The sequence below is a fragment of the Lissotriton vulgaris genome, chromosome 5 (genome assembly GCF_964263255.1).
Source record: "Lissotriton vulgaris chromosome 5, aLisVul1.2, whole genome shotgun sequence".
NCBI lineage: Eukaryota > Metazoa > Chordata > Amphibia > Caudata > Salamandridae > Lissotriton > Lissotriton vulgaris.
In genome coordinates, this window is record NC_141693.1 from 520,657,724 (window position 1) to 520,674,966 (window position 17,243).

The 17,243-nt window shown below is 45.6% G+C and overlaps 1 protein-coding gene across 2 annotated transcripts in view; it reads right to left on the reverse strand.

The window, feature by feature from the left end:
- PAPSS2 (3'-phosphoadenosine 5'-phosphosulfate synthase 2) overlaps positions 1-17,243 on the reverse strand; it is a 196,663-nt gene that overhangs the window by 28,090 nt on the left and 151,330 nt on the right. For both annotated transcript variants that reach the window (XM_086921959.1, XM_086921957.1), the window contains 2 exons: positions 12,179-12,447; positions 1,438-1,667 (listed from right to left, as the gene is read on the reverse strand). In XM_086921959.1, coding sequence (XP_086778085.1) covers positions 1,438-1,667; positions 12,179-12,447 — 499 coding nt within the window. The remainder of the gene's footprint in view (positions 1-1,437; positions 1,668-12,178; positions 12,448-17,243) is intronic.

The window sequence follows — 17,243 nt, forward strand, 5'->3', positions numbered from 1 at the left end:
ACACAAGTGGTTTCTGTGCTTTTAGCCCGGCTAGCCGTAGTATACTGAGATGTGCCAGCTCTCCAGCACAAGGCCTGCCTCAATAACCTGTATTCTATTTTAACAATTTGTACCGGGCTACCCAAATAGGACTTCCTGGCACTCCAGAAGAAGACCCTCAGCTCCAAAACTGAGCAGGTGGTAGAACAGGCAGGTCTTGAGTTGTTAACAAAAAATCTCTTCTGAAGGGCTGAGGCAAGGATGCAAGGGAAGAGTGGTCCATAACTTAGGGCCCAGATGTCGAAAGGATCGGCCTCCAAGTCTAACACGATTAAACTGTGGGTATACAAGTTAATCTCTGGTTTGGTAAATGCAAAGCACTAGATAAGCAGCATGGACTGACAAAGCATCTAAGTGTTTGAACATTCTATAAGTGAAGCAAAGGGCTTTAAATTTGATACGTTTCTCGATGGATAACCAATGAAGATCCAGCCGCTAACAGGAAACATGAAAGAACGTGAGAGTGCATGGGCATATGGCCTAAGAGGCAGAATGGTGTGTAGTTTGTAAAAAGTGACTATTCTGTTTTTTATGTGCCATCTTTTCTGCTTGAGCCTTAAAGATAGCGTTAGAAATCAACACAATTAAATTCCTGTTTAACACTACCACGAGTTATTAGTAACACCAATAACTCCTGGCGTGAGTGATCGGAGTTATGTGAATATCTGTGAAAGTGTTTGAAAAGCAGCAAGCACATTTTTGTTTGTGGTCAGCTGCATGGACCAGTGATACGAGGTTTTACATATACTCCGGGTTCAGAGGATAAAACATTAAGATTCAGTCCATGCAGAAATGAAATGTCAAAAACAATGAAATCATCTTTGGCACCCTATTGTGAAAAGTTGCAGCTGGTCGTCCTGAGGCCGCTTGAGGTGAAACAACAGATGGTGGCTGCATGGAAGTATTCAATCTCATCCTTGCTATAAGGAGCCGTTTCTCGTGTGTCCTCTTCCATTTCTATCCCCATGGTTTCTTTTTCTTACTCTCATTTAGCTGTAGCGCCAAGATGCCTTGCGCTGTATGCATACTTACAATCAATGTCACTCACTCAAGGAAGACCAGGGGGGGGCGGGGGGGGGGGGGGCGTGGGGGGGGGGGGGGTCTCCAGGTGCTACGCGAGCGATAATACCAAACTGGATGGAAAGAGTCACAATTGGAGGAACTCACATTGTGGCAATTAACAGGAAGCCTTCCACATTTTTAAGTCAATCTAACCACATGGATAATATTTGGGAAGGTGTACAGTTGCACTCATTTTGCACACATCTATTGGAGGACATTGGAGCTGGATTAAGCAGGCCAACGTCCGCGTTTTTGCATTGCCACAATTGTTAAAACAGATGTATGTACCTAGTCATTACCACTGAACTGTGTTGGACCAACAGTTGAACATATTACCTTTCTTTGTCATAAAAATCCATGGCTTTCTTGGCTGTGTTGTAAGCAGCAACTCGGAAAGGAATGATTTCCACAGAAGTTAAGCCGGGTGCCATGCTGAGTACCTTTGCACCATGTGTGGGCTCGTACAAGTCTTGCTTAGTCTCGGGATGGGGCATGCCTGCAGGGTCCCGCCCCACAATGTAGAAGTTAGCACCAGCAATCATTCGAGTCCTGCAGTGCCACTGAACCTGCAAAGATAGAACAACATGTCTAATGAAACAAATCCCTTGCCCAATCTCTTCAAAGGAATCATTTAACAGGTATATTCGCCCGCATGGATCATGCATCTCTTCAGTGAACATGCATTTTAGTTTTATTCATTGTTTTTGTATAGTAATTGTGGCAAGGGCTGCTCCTCCGTTGGGGCAGAGGAGCATCGCCCCACTTAAGTTACCCCCTCAAAGATAGAAATAAAATTGTAATACATTACCATTTTATTTTTCATCCTCCCGTCCTGACGGGCTGCTACTGAATGAGAGCAGCAGGGAAGAGGGTGGGCTGTATTTGAACTTTTCAAAGTACGCATGTCTTTTTGGCCAGCTGTCTTGCGATTGCCAGCCAGACATGCCCACTTTGAATTCTCTACCCGGCAGCTGGGTCAGAGTAAGTGCAGGGCTCCAGTGTCCTTGGGAGCGGCAAGTGTAGCTGCTCCCTCCAGTCAGGGAGCTGCTCTCACAGCATGAGAGCAGCGGCGGGATTGGTGCCCGCACTAAAGCATTCAGTTGAGAAGAGGTCCGGTTGAGAAAAGGTCCGGAGCGGAGGACGTCGGTTAAGGTAAGTGTTGTATTTACATTGTACTTAGGTTATGCTTTCACTTTAAATGCTATGTTCTATTTAGATTCCTTGTCGTGGTGGTGTTCCATGTCTTGGCATCTTGTGTCAGTTACCTGCTAGCCTTGATGGGGACACCAACTATTCTCTGTGGTTCTTAATAAACATCAATGATCTTACAATATAGCATTGTTGACTGTATAACTTCCCCTACAACAGTAAGGTTTTTAAAAAACAGAAAATATTTGTACGCACCCGCCCGCTTCCAGCATAGATGCCAGCCACAACTGAATAGTGCAGGTCGAGGGTAGTCTCTGAGCGCTCATGGAACACAAGGAGGGGAGGGAAAGGGGGACAAAACAGCCAACAGGTGTTTCGACAAAATCCTCTTGGTCAAGGCTCATATGTGGCTCTTTGTAGATCGGTTTCCTGAGCAGGAATTTCTGGTCACCGTGAGGACATGCTGTTAGTCTATCAGGCTGCAGCTACCTCGTGTGGTGTAGTCGATCTATAAAAAGGCACAAACTACTAAAAACCTTCAGGCAACCAATTTACATGTATTGCCGGAATTCAAGTTATCCTCCAGGTAATTCAAACTCCAAAGGAGGTTGGTTCGTGTTTCTCTGTGATAAATGCCGACATCTCAAATCAAATCAAATCTGTATAACTTTCAGTGCTGTGTATATCTGTACACCAAAAACCCATCTTTTCAGTAAGATTTACACAAAGTGCTAGTAAAACCACTCCTTATACTAATGGCTGCCTCACAAAGTGTTTGTATTACTTTAGATGAGCAGTCACCTCTGAAAAGAGATCAGAGAGCCCCAGTCGTTTTTATCCCTTTACCATATATATCATTCCACATAGAAAAAAAAGGTACTGAATTCATATTCTAAACATAATCCTGGTCACACAATTCTTGTTACGCCTCTGTAGAGCTCTCCAGATATATCTGAAACCCTCTCTCTGTCTGGGTCAGGAGAATTCAGAAAAAAATCTAAACATGTTTTCCATTATCTCCCCCTGAGGCACTTCCCACTTCCCACTAATATTTCCAGGAGGTTAGGATACAACACTAGGTCATTAAGCTGTTTTCCTTGATTTCAAACTATAGCTTACAATCCTGTCAGGCAAGCAATTCTTGATTTCTGCACTCTGCAACTTCCACTTCCAAACATCCCCCAATTCGCACAAGTGGGGAGAGGATGTGGCTACATGGCTAGAGTGGTCAACATCGAAGCTGGGGAACCAGGTGGTGTCTCGCAGGAACGCTCAACATCCTGTGGTTCTGGGAAAATCACGTAATCTCCCCATGCCTAACAAAAATGATTGTGTCTGTCTGTAACGCAACTGGTGAGCATGTAAAGTGCTCTGATGAAATGAAATGAAATGAATTTGTACTTGTTAAGCGCAGTTATACCCCAACCGGGGTTTCCTGGCGCTGTACGCATACCGCTGTGGAACCCTTCCTGGCTTTTCCTTGTGAAATGCCCACTCCTGGGCACCCCCAAGGTGAAGCCAGGCATCCCAGCGCTGTTGGGACCGTTGTGGAGATTAATCAAGCTATTACCCAGAGTTGCAGAGTGGGACCCATGATTAGAATAGGCACCGAGGCGAGAATGAACAGATCCGAGGAAATTGAGCCCAAGACCCGCCGAGGCAGGAATAATTTAGACTACATCGCTCATTACTGTATATCCACTACCTTCCGAATTCTACTTTTCGACCATGCCCAAAGTTCTAATTCAGTATCACTAATAATATAGGATTGTCTTCTTTTTCCTGTTAAATGTAAAGTTTCCATTTCCCATGTGATTAGGTCCACACTACAATACGATCTTTAATAAATAAAATGAATAAATACAATTCTAGGGTGATCATAGAAACTTTGTTTTTCTCCTGATCTAGATCAAAGAATGGATACTTGTGCTCACTCATAGTACAAATACTCGTGAGTACCAGGCACTGTAGGGCACCGTCAAGTAGGAATATTGTAAGCCCTATGCACAAACATGATCTGTATCTACATATGCCTAATGTATATAGAATATTAAATGCTGGATCTGGTGTAATTCTTCCACACCCCTGTCTTTAGGTCTTATTCAAGCTTGGCTACCCCGCATGCCTTAATCTTCCAGGTGTTTGCTATCATTCGGAAGACTGGCCTGTAAAATGTATCAGATCTGTGGTCATTTCGAAAAGACAAAGAGTTTCCTAAAAAAACTTTTACTCCTTTGAGTTAAGAATCAGCGAATTCAAAGTGGGTATCTGGTTGTGTTTTGCCAATTTGTGATCTGTGCATTAATTTGCTTTGCTGGAGTAACTGCATAAGAAAATAAACTTACCAGTGCACATAAAACAATCGAAAACATTCTTGGCACAAACCTCAAGCAAAAACAAATAAAGCGAAAAATAAAATTAACTTTTTTCGTATTACTTATGTGATCCTCATGGCTTGAAATTATGGACTGGCTCTGTCGCTATATTTGTGACAGTCTCTCAGGGGTGTGCAGATGTGTTTTTTTTCTTATGCAAATTGCCTCCTCCTGTTTCTGTCACTATCATATACAACATGTCTACAAGCAACTCAAAATAAGGCCACATAGCACCTTTGGTCTTTAAGTTCAAATCTAGCTGAATTCCAGTGTATAGCTTCAAAAAAAGCAATTATTTCCGTTTTGATGAAATTGAGTCACCCTGGGGCGTACTAATTTAAACATCTTTAGTAGCACAAAGAGTTGTGATGTTCATATTGTCACTCATAGCACTTCGGGCACTATCTGACTTTAATGCTGTTAACTAAGTAAAAGACACATTAACAATACATTGGGTCTCTTTGCTTTATTCACGTTTGCGTCACCATGGGCCACATGCATCAATGTAAGGTTTTGCGATTCCTTATTTGCGAAAAATAGGGAATCGCAAATAAGGAATCGCAAAACGGGATGCATCAATTTAATCGCATACTTTTTGCGATTTGGTAAAAATCGCATTTTTTACCGAATCGCAAATATTATGCGAATTCCAAATTGCGAATTCGCAATTCCCATTGATTCCTATGGGCCACAAGGCCCATAGGAATCAATGGGAATTGCGAATTCGCAAATTGGAATTCGCAAAATGTTAATGCATTCCATGGGTGCAGGGGGGGTCCAAAGGACCCCTCCCTGCACCCCTGAAATTTATTTTTAAATGGATGTTTCACACACACATGTCCTAAGGACATGTGTGTCTGTAACATGACAGTGTTTAAAATGCTAATTTGAGCATTTTAAACCTTTTTCGCAAATTACCACGAGGTTCACCCTCGTGGTAATTTGCCCCCCCTAAATGCGAATTTGCAATTTTAAAATTAATCATGCATTGCTTTTAAGGAATCGCAAATTTGCGATTCCTTAAGAGCAATCGCATTTTTGGAATTCGCTAAAAATAGCGATTTTTCCAAAAATGCTTGATGCATACTAAAAAGGTATTTAGGAATCGCAAACGGACGATTTTACCGAATCGCACCGTTTGCGATTCCTAAACAGCTTGATGCATGTGGCCCCATATTTTCCTAGGTTAATTCCCCATTTCCACCTTAACTACATCTTTGAGATGTATGACTCTTAAAGCTCGTGCAATATTCTGCCCCGAGTTTGCATCTGTTGAAACTCCGGAAGTAGCTAATAGCTAGTACAAAGGGCTTTCCCTTCCAATTACGAATATTGCAAGCACAGTGCATTTGATAGCATCGCCTGTGCCATTTTCACTGTTGGTATCCCCAAACTCTGCCTAAATCGACTAGTCCCTCTCAAAGAGCCAGCACTAATTAAGCACTCCTCTAACCACTTTATAATACCAGACAAACCTGCAGTAGAAGACTGCCAAATATTCTCTCTAAAAGACCAATAGGATCCCAGAAAAACACAAGCATTTGGAAAACAATCGGTCTCACATTTGCGAGAGTCAGAGCTATTGGAGTCGTAAGTGAAACAACGGGGCATATTATCAATGCTGGTGATATGCTATTTTCGCCGCTTTAGCAGCCGTTTTCGGCCGCCAAGCGGCGATAATACTTTCGCCCAATTAGCAAGCTGTCGCTAACTGATGTTAGCGACAGCTTTGAGGCGATAGCGAGCAGTTTGGGGCCCGCTTTGCATATTAGTGATAATTATCGCTAATGACATGAAAAGTGGGCGTTCCTAACCCGTTAGAGACTGAAAACAGTCGCTAACGTCGCTAACGCCTATTAGCAAGGCAGGCTTAGCGATGGCAATATTCGCGCTAAGTGCGAATATCGTCTAAAACTAACACCTGCCCAGACCAGTTCTTAGCCATGTTATCCAATGGGAGGTGGATAACATGGCTAAGAGCATTTAGTCGCTAATGCGTGAATATCGCTGTATTCTCAGCGATATTCACACTATCGCCGGAAAAATTATCGATTTGGAGATAAACGTAGCTAATAGCACGTTATCTCAGCGATAATTTCCGGCGATGCTTAGCGATAAAAAAATCGTTGCTAAGCCTAGTTAGCGATAAATATCGCTAATCGTTGGTAATGGGCAACCATGTCTTTTACAGATGTGTTTTGGTTTGAAGTGTATGTATGTGGTTTGGAGTAGAATTATATGGGTTAAATTAGAATTGTTAGTTGTGGAATTGTGTGAGGTGGAATTGTATGGTATGTAACGTATTTGTGTAGTGGAATTATGCAGTACGGCGAACAGATGGGGCGAGAGCTACACAGAATAGATAGAAAGGAAGATAGAGAGGGATAGGTAGTTTGTGCACTAAGTGGTGAGTCAACTCCAGACGAGGAACAAAAAGAGTGTGTAAGAGTGCGAGAAAGATGAGGAGAGCAAGCCATTTTGTACTATGGACCAAAGTTAGTTTATAGAGAACCGCTCTATAAATTAACCTTGTTCCACAATACAAAATGAAGTACAAAAATCCGCTTTCAACACCATTAACAACTGACATTCCTCCATTCCATCTTATATGTAAAACGCCGGCACCTCAGTCCACTTTTTAGTAAGAAATGCCACAATTGTTTCTACTTACTCTCTTTTCAACTTCCAATACCCCAATTCATGCAGTTAGCTGCTAATAATATTGCTCTACTAAAAATTAAAAACAACCTCTATTCTTGTCGCAGTAGCAAATTCTCACACAGTGGAAGTTCAAATTGATTTAGTAAAATCTCAAAGTACAGTCTCATTAAAACAACACCGGCAAAGTCAGTAGGTCTAACCTTTAATATGTGGGTGCAGAGCCATTGCTTTGTTATTGCATATTTGCTTTGGCATATTAGATAGTAAAAAGCATGTTGAGGTGAGCTGGCATTTTGTATTCAGGTGTGTTAATATTATATTATACTCCTGGCTCTATATACTCCTGGCAGCAGGAGTGCCGAGGCGATAGTCCTGCTTGTGTGAAGGATTGGAGTGTGGAAAGCCAGCAGTGCACAATCTGCACTGGCAGCGCCCAGGCTAGCAGAGCACTTGGAAACCTTCATAGATGGGAGTACAATACGGGTGCAGACATAATGAAGGGCTAAGAGGAGCGGTGTGGACAGATTGCAATTCTGTCCTCAGTACTGGAAACTGTACAGTATTGGTAGTGAAAAAGGGTAGCCGTCATAGGAACTCCACTGGGATGCACTGGGAGCCACCTGGGGCATATTTTCTGGGGTTAGGAGTATGCATTGAACGTCTGGTGAATTTGTGGGCATTTGTGCAGCCCTAGCACCCAGGTGCGTGGCCACCCATATTGTGAGCCCTCCCGATGGTCTCCCTCTACCCCCAGTTGTTGCCAGGATGTCAAAGGTGGCATAACCTGGCATTGCACTCTCCTCCAGTGCCCAAGTTTCCTGCAATAAACAAATGTCATGCAAAACCATAAAGGAACCCCACTCGGGCGATGATAATTTGCTTTTCAGCCCAGCCACGTTCCATGACTAAATTTTCATACAACCATCAATTCTCCCAGGGCTAGTTGTTACTCTTTCCATACCTATAGTGGTCCCTACATCGAGGGTTGGGTTTCTAGACTCAGGTGTCCATTCCCTTATCATACCACAGGGTAGTGCATCATTTGGTGCACTTAACTCCACGAGTTGATTCAATACCCCAATTGCATCCCGTCTTCAGAGATTTGGGGATGATCTACTGTTGTATTCACTAAGACAGTGCTAGAATCATTGCCTTCCAATTTGTCGACTAGCTTACCATCACTGCTAACCATAGGTGGTACAAGATTCGACCCCACTAGGCGTCAGACCTCCAGCTCCAGGGAACTGAACCTATTTTTTTGAGGGAATAGGGAGAGTGAAGGAATGTGCGGATAAACACACTCCCAAGATGTAGTCCCCTGGTAGGTTCTGTAAGGGAATCTATTAATAGGCCCCTGGTGGTTGAGGCTCAAGCCCCGGCCGATTCTTCTCTGACCAGTGGGGTAAAAATATGATAAAGGCAGTGGAAAAATGTGTGTATTCGACCAGATTGGCAACCCATTACATATATGTTCTACAGCACATGTGTGCCTAAAATTTATAACCACACAATTTCCTGCCATAGTTTTTGGTCCAGACCCAATCCAATCTATTCTTCTGACAGATAGAATTTCACCTGAAGAGCTAGGGGGAGCAGGCCTATTGGTCCTAAGCCATTGAATGCATTTATTTTTAAGATCACTATGGTCCTCGTTTTTCCCATGTGCTAAAGGAGGAACCCCGGTAAGGACCACAACGTATGGCAGGGACTCGGGGTAGGTCAATAGTAAGCAACCTTTATCGGTCTACCTAAGGCTTGTAGATCCTGTTTGCTGGACCCCAATTTGGGCACCCCCCTAACGCTGAGCTAGCACCGCCCCCCACATTCTTATTGCTAGGCAAAGGCAAGACCAATCGAGAGATTGGATTGTCTGTTGCCAGGGAAGTTGTAGCTACAATTTTATTGCAAATGGGCGGAACCCTGGCACCACCAATTAAGTTAGTGGCGTCAGGAATCGGCCCAACTGCGAGGTTCCCTTCTATACCGTTATCAGCTCGGGTGATAGGATTGGCAATACTAGGATTCGATCCATTAGCTTCCTTTACTGAAAGGCTCAAGGGCTTGGCCTTCCCCAGGCCAATGTTGTTAATTGTGGAAACTAATCTATCCAATCTGGATGCCAGAGGTTTGATGAGTGAGCCAATGGCCTGTTCGATATGGGTCTGAAAATCAATAAGTAAGGTGCAGGTTCAGGGGACGGAATAGTCTTTTTAGATGTTTTCTTTTGGGTTTTGCATTTCTTACTTCTAGAGTGGGTTTTGACTAACTTTTCCGCTAAAACTTGTGGGGGGGATTTGGGCAGAGGTGAGCTATCAATGGTGCTAGGAGCGGCCTGGGCACAAGGTAAATCAACAAAAGAGGACGTGAGGAAAAAGCTACAGTCAGGAGGATTAACTGTAACTGCAGAATAATCCCCCACTTGCTGTAGAGGAGGAGCAGCTGGGGTGATTGACAATCGCCTCTCCGTGTTTTCTATTGCCGTCGCCACAACCCCTATAGTTTTCTGGAGCATCTTATTGATTGCTGTTAGGCTCGGAAGGGGTTGAGTCGTAGCAGCATGGTGCCTAGTCATCGGATAAGATTTACTGTTTTTACCCATTCAGGCATAGATAATAATAATAAACTAATCTGAGCAACCAAATTTCACTCAGAAAAATGTACCGTGGGCACCCCCAGAGAGCTTTGTAGGCGAAATGGGGCAGAAGAAAGGTAAGTATCAACTCTGCAGCCAATTGCATATATCACATCATCCCTCATATTTTTCTTTTTTTTTTCTTTCCCTGAATCACAGTACCTTTTCAGTCAAGTTGTAGTCCAAAAAAGGGGTACAGATGTTAGAAGGCTGGCCCAGCCTCTTTCGGCCTAGGACGGCCGCAGACGGCCCCGCCCTTGTACCGGGCTTCTCCCGCGCGCTCCCGCAGGCTTCTAACGTGACGGGCAGCAAGACTCCGGTAAGTTCCCCACTCCACCGGGGGTGACACTGAGATTTATGCACCTCCTGGCGCGGTTTAACAGTGGGCGGCTTCCGGCCGCTAGGGCAGCTGGTGATTGTAGTCCTCCTCCTCCTCGCCCGCGGCCCCCCCCTCACAGCGGCCGCTCTCACCTGCAAAGGAGCAGTGGCGGCAGGGAGAAACCAGGCACCACAGCACAGAACAGCGGGGGCAGCAAATACAGGCAAAAAGCGGGCCCAAATAGGCAATGCCCCCCATCAGGACCAAACAGGCTTCTAGCGTGACGGGCAGCAAGACTCCGGTAAGTTCCTTCGTTACTAACTACAGCCTTCTCAGCTCACAAGCCGGGTCAAGGTTCAAATCCAACCGACCCCAATTCTCTGACAAACAAACCCAGAAACCCTATCATTCACTCTCTTATGTACAGCTAAAATGTGTGCATTTAAAGCCCTTTCATCGTGCTTCCTAAATACCACAGGTAGTTTTTCATGCATGCCCATTCACAGCATCGAAGCAGAAGGAATAGCTTTACAGTGCGGCGGCTTGTATTTTTCATTACTGGCAAGGGGATCACTGTCTGAAGGTGGAAAAGTATGAAAGCTTAGCAGCAACACCAGACATGTGTGATATTTCAGAAGAGGAGAGTCAGGTTCTACCTGGCAGTGCCCTCTGGTACACCACCCGCTTCTCCTCACCGCCTGACAGCCATTTAGCGCAGCCCCATGAAATCTTATGAGAGATGGGCGGGACACGGTGTAGGACGCAGCTTCTGAAACTGGAAAGAGGAGGGACTAAAGCATGGCTATTAGTAGCCATTTTCAGTCTGCATTTCCAGCGCAACCTCATTTAAGTAATCATAGGAAAACATGCTGGCTTTATTTCCTCATTTGTTAGTTAGCTCAGTAGGTTAATGTGCCTCCTGTACAGCTCTGTAACCTACATGTTAAAATCATCCTGCTGAGGTTTAAAAAGGAGAAGGGTATTGGGCAATACATTTTATTTTACAAACTAACGAAAAAGTCCAAACGTTCATGTACATTATCAGTCCAGATAGTATTATTACACCGCCGGGTGAGGAAAACAGTAAGGGAATGACAGCAGTATTGTAAAGTAGGCGGAGAAGAAACGTCCCGGGCAAGCGTGTGTGTCTCTGCAGACAGTACAGGCATAGAAATAGAAAGTGCACTATGGGGTGCTCAGGGTCCATATCGGATTGAGACAGGCTGTGGACCCGCGGCTCTGGTGCTGAGGCTGATATTTGGAGCTGGTACTGATACAGCTGTTGGTTTAATGTTTAGATCAACTGCAAAACACACTAAGCAGTGTTGTACCAGGGTTGAGGGGGAGGGTGCGATGGCATGGGGAGAACTTTCTCAAACACGGGCAGGCAAGGCAAGAAAAAAGTAGTCCCAGATGAACATAAACATTGAAAGCGTAAGGAGACAGTACTTGGCAGGTGCTCCGTGGCAGTAAAGCAGAAACACAAAAGAGGAAAAAGAGGAGGGATTGCAAGCAAGTATTTCTGAAGGACACTGCCATAGACAAATAAAAAGCATTGTCAAGCAATGGGTGGAGCGTCACTCCTAAACCTTATACAACAGGTCGCTAAGCGACAGCCAAGTGCTGTCTAGGCTCGACCTAAAGACAACAATGTTATCCATTTCACAGTTCTCACAGCTTCTTTGCCTACAGCAGATGACCAAATTAGTGCAAGCTTCTGATAGCGTGAGAATACTCTTGAACTCTTTGTCCACACAGATGGCCTAATATGACCACATGAAGATCTTAATTAGCATCACACCTCAAATATTGACTTATCTTAGTGAAGAGGTCCAGGCAGGAAATAGTTTGGGCCTATATAATCAGTCTTGGGGAGGTTGTTGTATCTTGGGAAGAGTCCTTCAGGCAGCGTAAGGAGCGTTTTTACTCAAAGTGTTTTACCTCTGTTGGCCCAGCATACAGCATGGGAGCTGGGAAGATGGCGACAACGGTCGTCTTGGCGTCCAGGACCCCCTCCTCCAGTACGGCTGCATGCTGCTTAATGCGCCATTCCAAAGGCACATCATCATCTTTGGTCCACCCTCCCAAGGGATGAAGCAGAAGAACAGGGCACTTGTACCCGCGTGCCAAAAGGCGGCGTCTGGTATCCTGCATCAACAAAGCATGCCCGTTGTGGACGGGGTTACGCAGTTGAAAGGCAAAAACAGCATCTGGAGAGAAAGAGTACAGACTGTTTCAGGCAGACGCACCTTTTGCATGTTCTAGCTGGCAATACGTGTGATCTTTTCCGAAAGCAAACTTGAATGAGTGGAAAAACACCAGCTATGTCGAAGCTGGTACACAATATCCACAGTGTCAATGTAGTCCCTACAACTCAATTTCCACTTCTCTGACATTCTATTTTTTAACCCATCACTTTGCAAAGCCCAAATCCATTTAGCTCGATCCTTAGATTCTAAGTGCAACAGGACATATTCGTATGTTGAAGCACGGGGCTCAAAGGCAAAATTCACACATTTAATTTATTTAAGCCATCATATATTCTGATGTTCGGAGAAATCACAGCGTGCCTGGATTACATTTAAAGTCCTCAACCACTAAAACTCCAAAGAAAACCCAAAGGATGTGTTCAAACAAAATGAAGTAAAAGGGACAATGCCCTTTTATAGTCTGAGATTATCACAAAACAAAATTTGAGATAAAAATAATAAAATGAGTGCCAAGAAGGTAGGAACTGTTGCTAATGCCACAGTATGCACCAGAACACATTTAAAAAAATGTAAAAAAAAAAATATATATATATATTTATTGATATATATACCCACAAAGTGCGGGAGGGTGCTAAAAGTAGTTACATACTGGATTATGCACCAGAACAAAACGTGTAAGTGAAAGTGCCTGAATGAAGTAAAAAAAATGATATACTGCAAATCAGTCTCATGCATGGCATACATTTTCTCACACTCTACTGCACAAAACAGGCTTTAATTCAATAGCTCATATGTCAAATGCTGTAAACGTAAAACAAATACAAATGTTTACTTCTAACATTATTCATGTTGGACCTCTGACACTGCCAGGGATGCCAATACATCACCGTCATTTTTGGTTAAAAAAAACAAACAAAAAAACGTAATTATGTTCGAGTACACACAGAAACATATCAATCCACACAATTAACTCATTGTTAATTGCTAATCAGATTTCTCTTCATGTAACAGTGGTTTGCTCTAAGACTGCGAAGTGTGCCAAATTCAATAAACATGTATTGGAAAAGCCAATAGGTCTCGCCTATGCGAGATCTATTGGCTTTTCCTTTTTCTTAGTAATGTTGTACAACATTTGTCCGAAAGGATTATTATATAATATGATAGTTAGAATATATGATAACATTGGACATAGACATTGTATAGTATGGCATTGTATAGTATGTTATGGTATAGCATGCCTGTCATTCTAAAGTCTGGTATGGTGTGGTTTGTCATTGTATAGTATTTTATGGTTTGACTACTTTGCCACAACTCCTGAGGCGGAATGCCGGGAGCAGCTTTTGTTTTTAACTTGTGTTTATGTTCTTAAATTTCGCCGCTTGTGCACTTACCCTCATTCTTCCCCCCTCCTCACTTCATTCTGATTCCCTGCACAGCCGATTAGGCGCTGCAGCAGGGGAACGGCGAGGACACACGCCATCTTGGAGGGAGTCCTGGGTTGGCGGTGCAGTTGCACGACCCTCCTGCTCCCGTCAGCTCTTAAGTCGCGCACCGGACATCACGCGCAGATTTGACTACTTTGCCACAACTCCTGAGGCGGAAAGCCGGGAGCAGCTTTGTTTTTAATTTGTGTTTTTGTTCTTAAATTTCACCGCTTGTGCACTTACCCTCATTCTTTCCCCCCTCCTCAATTCATTCTGATTCCCTGCACAGCCGATAAGGCGCTGCAGCAGGGGAACGACGAGGACACACGCCATCTTGGAGGGAGTCCTGGGCTGGCGGTGCAGTTGCACGACCCTCCCGCCTCCCATCAGCTCTTAAGTCGCGCACCGGACATCGCGCGCAGATTTGACTACTTTGCCACAACTCCTGAGGCGGAAAGCCGGGAGCAGCTTTGTTTTTAACTTATGTTTTTGTTCTTACATTTCGCCGCTTGTGCACTTACCCTCATTCTTCCCCCTCCTCCTCACTTCATTCTGATTCCCTGCACAGCCGATTAGGCGCTGCAGCAGGGGAACGGCAAGGACACACGCCATCTTGGAGGGAGTCCTGGGTTGGTGGTGCAGTTGCAGGACCCTCCCGCCTCCCGTCAGCTCTTAAGTCGCGCACCGGACATCGCGCGCAGATTTGACTACTTTGCCACAACTCCTGAGGCAGAAAGCCGGGAGCAGCTTTGTTTTTAACTTGTGTTTTTGTTCTTAAATTTCGCCGCTTGTGCACTTACCCTCATTCTTACCCCCCCTCCTCACTTCATTCTGATTCCCTGCACAGCCGATTAGGCGCTGCAGTAGGGAAACGGCGAGGACACACGCCATCTTGGAGGGAGTCCTGGGTTGGCGGTGCAGTTGCAGGACCCTCCCGCCTCCTGTCAGCTCTTAAGTCTCGCACTGGACATCGCGCGCAGATTTGACTACTTTGTCACAACTCCTGAGGCGGAAAGCCGGGAGCAGCTTTGTTTTTAACTTGTGTTTTTGTTCTTAAATTTCGCCGCTTGTGCACTTACCCTCATTCTTCCCCCCTCTCCTCACTTCATTCTGATTCCCTGCACAGCCGATTAGGCGCTGCTGCAGGGGAATGGCGAGGACACACGCCATCTTGGAGGGAGTCCTGGTTTGGCGGTGCAGTTGCACGACCCTCCCACCTCCCTACAGTATATCATTCTTATCCATCCCCGGCCGCGCAGCAGGCGCGCGGGCGGCGCACCGAAGGTGCGCCAAAGGCAAGCCCGTCTGCGCCCGTTCGTGACGTGACCGGCCGGGACCCGGGGCTCACCACTATGCCAGAGACTTATCCGACTCTCCAATCCAACTTCATGCCTGCCAGGGTGACTTGCCAATTAGCCCTTTCACTCAGGCATGCATTGGGAGCCTTGGCATATCTTTACCCACCCACCCACCTCCATTGTCTCTGGCCCAGACACCATTGCAGCCACCGGCGCCCTTAGAACCCTCTTCGCAGTCCCCACCCGCCCCTCCCGCTGAGGCCACAGCTTTTCTCCTCAATACCCGCTCGGCGGTTAAGCATCAACTCGAGCTATTCAATCTTCTGGACTCCGCAAAACCAGATTTTTTATTTCTCACTGAAACTTGGTTCTCCCCCGAGTCACTACCTATGGTTCTTGCGGCCCTGCCCGACCCCTATCATGCCCTCCGAGCCGATCGCCCAGGTGGGAAAATAGGTGGCGGAGTGGCCATGATCGCTCGATCTAAATTTCAGTTCCAGCTCCTGTCCTATCCCCCTATCGCTTCAACCAACTTTTTGGTCGCTCGTTCAGTCAACCTTGCGGTCCCCCTTACTTGTGCATTATTCTATCGCCCCCCCCAGGCGATGCCCCATTTCATCTAAGCTATTCAAGAACTGCTGGCCACTCTTGTGGTTAATAATTCCTCTGTGCTGATCTTGGACGATTTTAACTTCTGGCCCCATGATTCCCGGGAAGACCTCACTTCCAAGGACTTCACTGAATCCCTTCATTGTTTAAACCTCACTCCCGAGATCCACCTCCCTACCCACATAGGTGGCCATATTCTCGATCAGATCTGGTCAACCAATTTGCCTATCTCCTCCCCTACAATCTCTCCCTGCATCTGGTCTGACCACTCTCTGATTTCTTTCTCCCTCGACCTTGGGGTTATTAATAAACTCTCCTTTCCCAAAAATACCTGGGCTCGAAACTGGAACCGTGTGGACATGGCTGCTCTGTGTTCCTCCCTTGTGGCCTCACTCCCCCTCCTGGCAGATGACTATCCTGAATCGCAGGTGGTCGCCATTAACAACTGGCTCTCAGCCTCCCGAGACCTAGCTGCTCCTCCTAAGCTAGTCAGGACGTGTCGCTCCCATGAGGCCAATAGATGGTTCACTGACGACCTTAAAGTCCTTAAACTCGCACTCAGACAAGCTGAACGCCACTGGAGGCACAGTTACTGCCCCATCCTTAAGTCCCAATATTCAGCCCTCCTGCTACTGTACTGGCTAAAACAGAGCACTTTTCCGCTAAGATCTTCCACGCGGCTAACAAACCCAAGGAGATCTTTACTATTGTTCATAACTTAGCAGCCGCTGATAGAGTCTCTCCTAAACCCGCTCCCTCTCAATCTCTCTGCAATTCCCTTAATGGTTACTTCATCAAGAAGCTTGCCACTATTAAACACAACATTCCCTTGCCCTCCACTTCTTTTTCTCTCCCCTCACTCCCTCCTCCATTTATCTTTCTTGATCAGTTTCCTTCAATCTCTAAGGAAACCTTTCTCGCTTTGTTGAAGAAAGTGAAATCAGGGTCCCCTTTCGACTGCTGCCCTGTCCGTATACTGAAGGAGGTCTTTTCCAGCTGCCCAGAACCGCCGCTTACTCTCCTCAACACTTCTATCGTTCAGGGAATTGTTCCATCCGCTTTCAAATCTGCCACTGTGATTCCCATCTTAAGGAAATCTGGGGCTGATCCTTCCTCCCTGTCTAATTTCCGCCCTATCTCTTTGCTCCCGTTTCTGGGCAAAATCCTGGAGAGCCATGTCACCACCTGCCTTTCGGCTTTCATTGAGGAGAACCATCTTCTGGCTTTCCATCAGGCCGGCTACAGTCCAGTCCACTCGACGGAATCCGTTGTTATTTCCGTCCTGTATGAGCTTAGGCAGAGTGCGGATACCAACTCCCCCCAGGCTCTTGTTCTCCTCGATTTGTCCACCGCCTTCAACACGGTCGACCATTCCATCCTCCTCGACCGTGTCGGGGGTGCCGGCATTCGGGGCACTGCCCTGGCCTTGCTCACTTCCTTCTTACAAGATCGGACACAGGCCGTT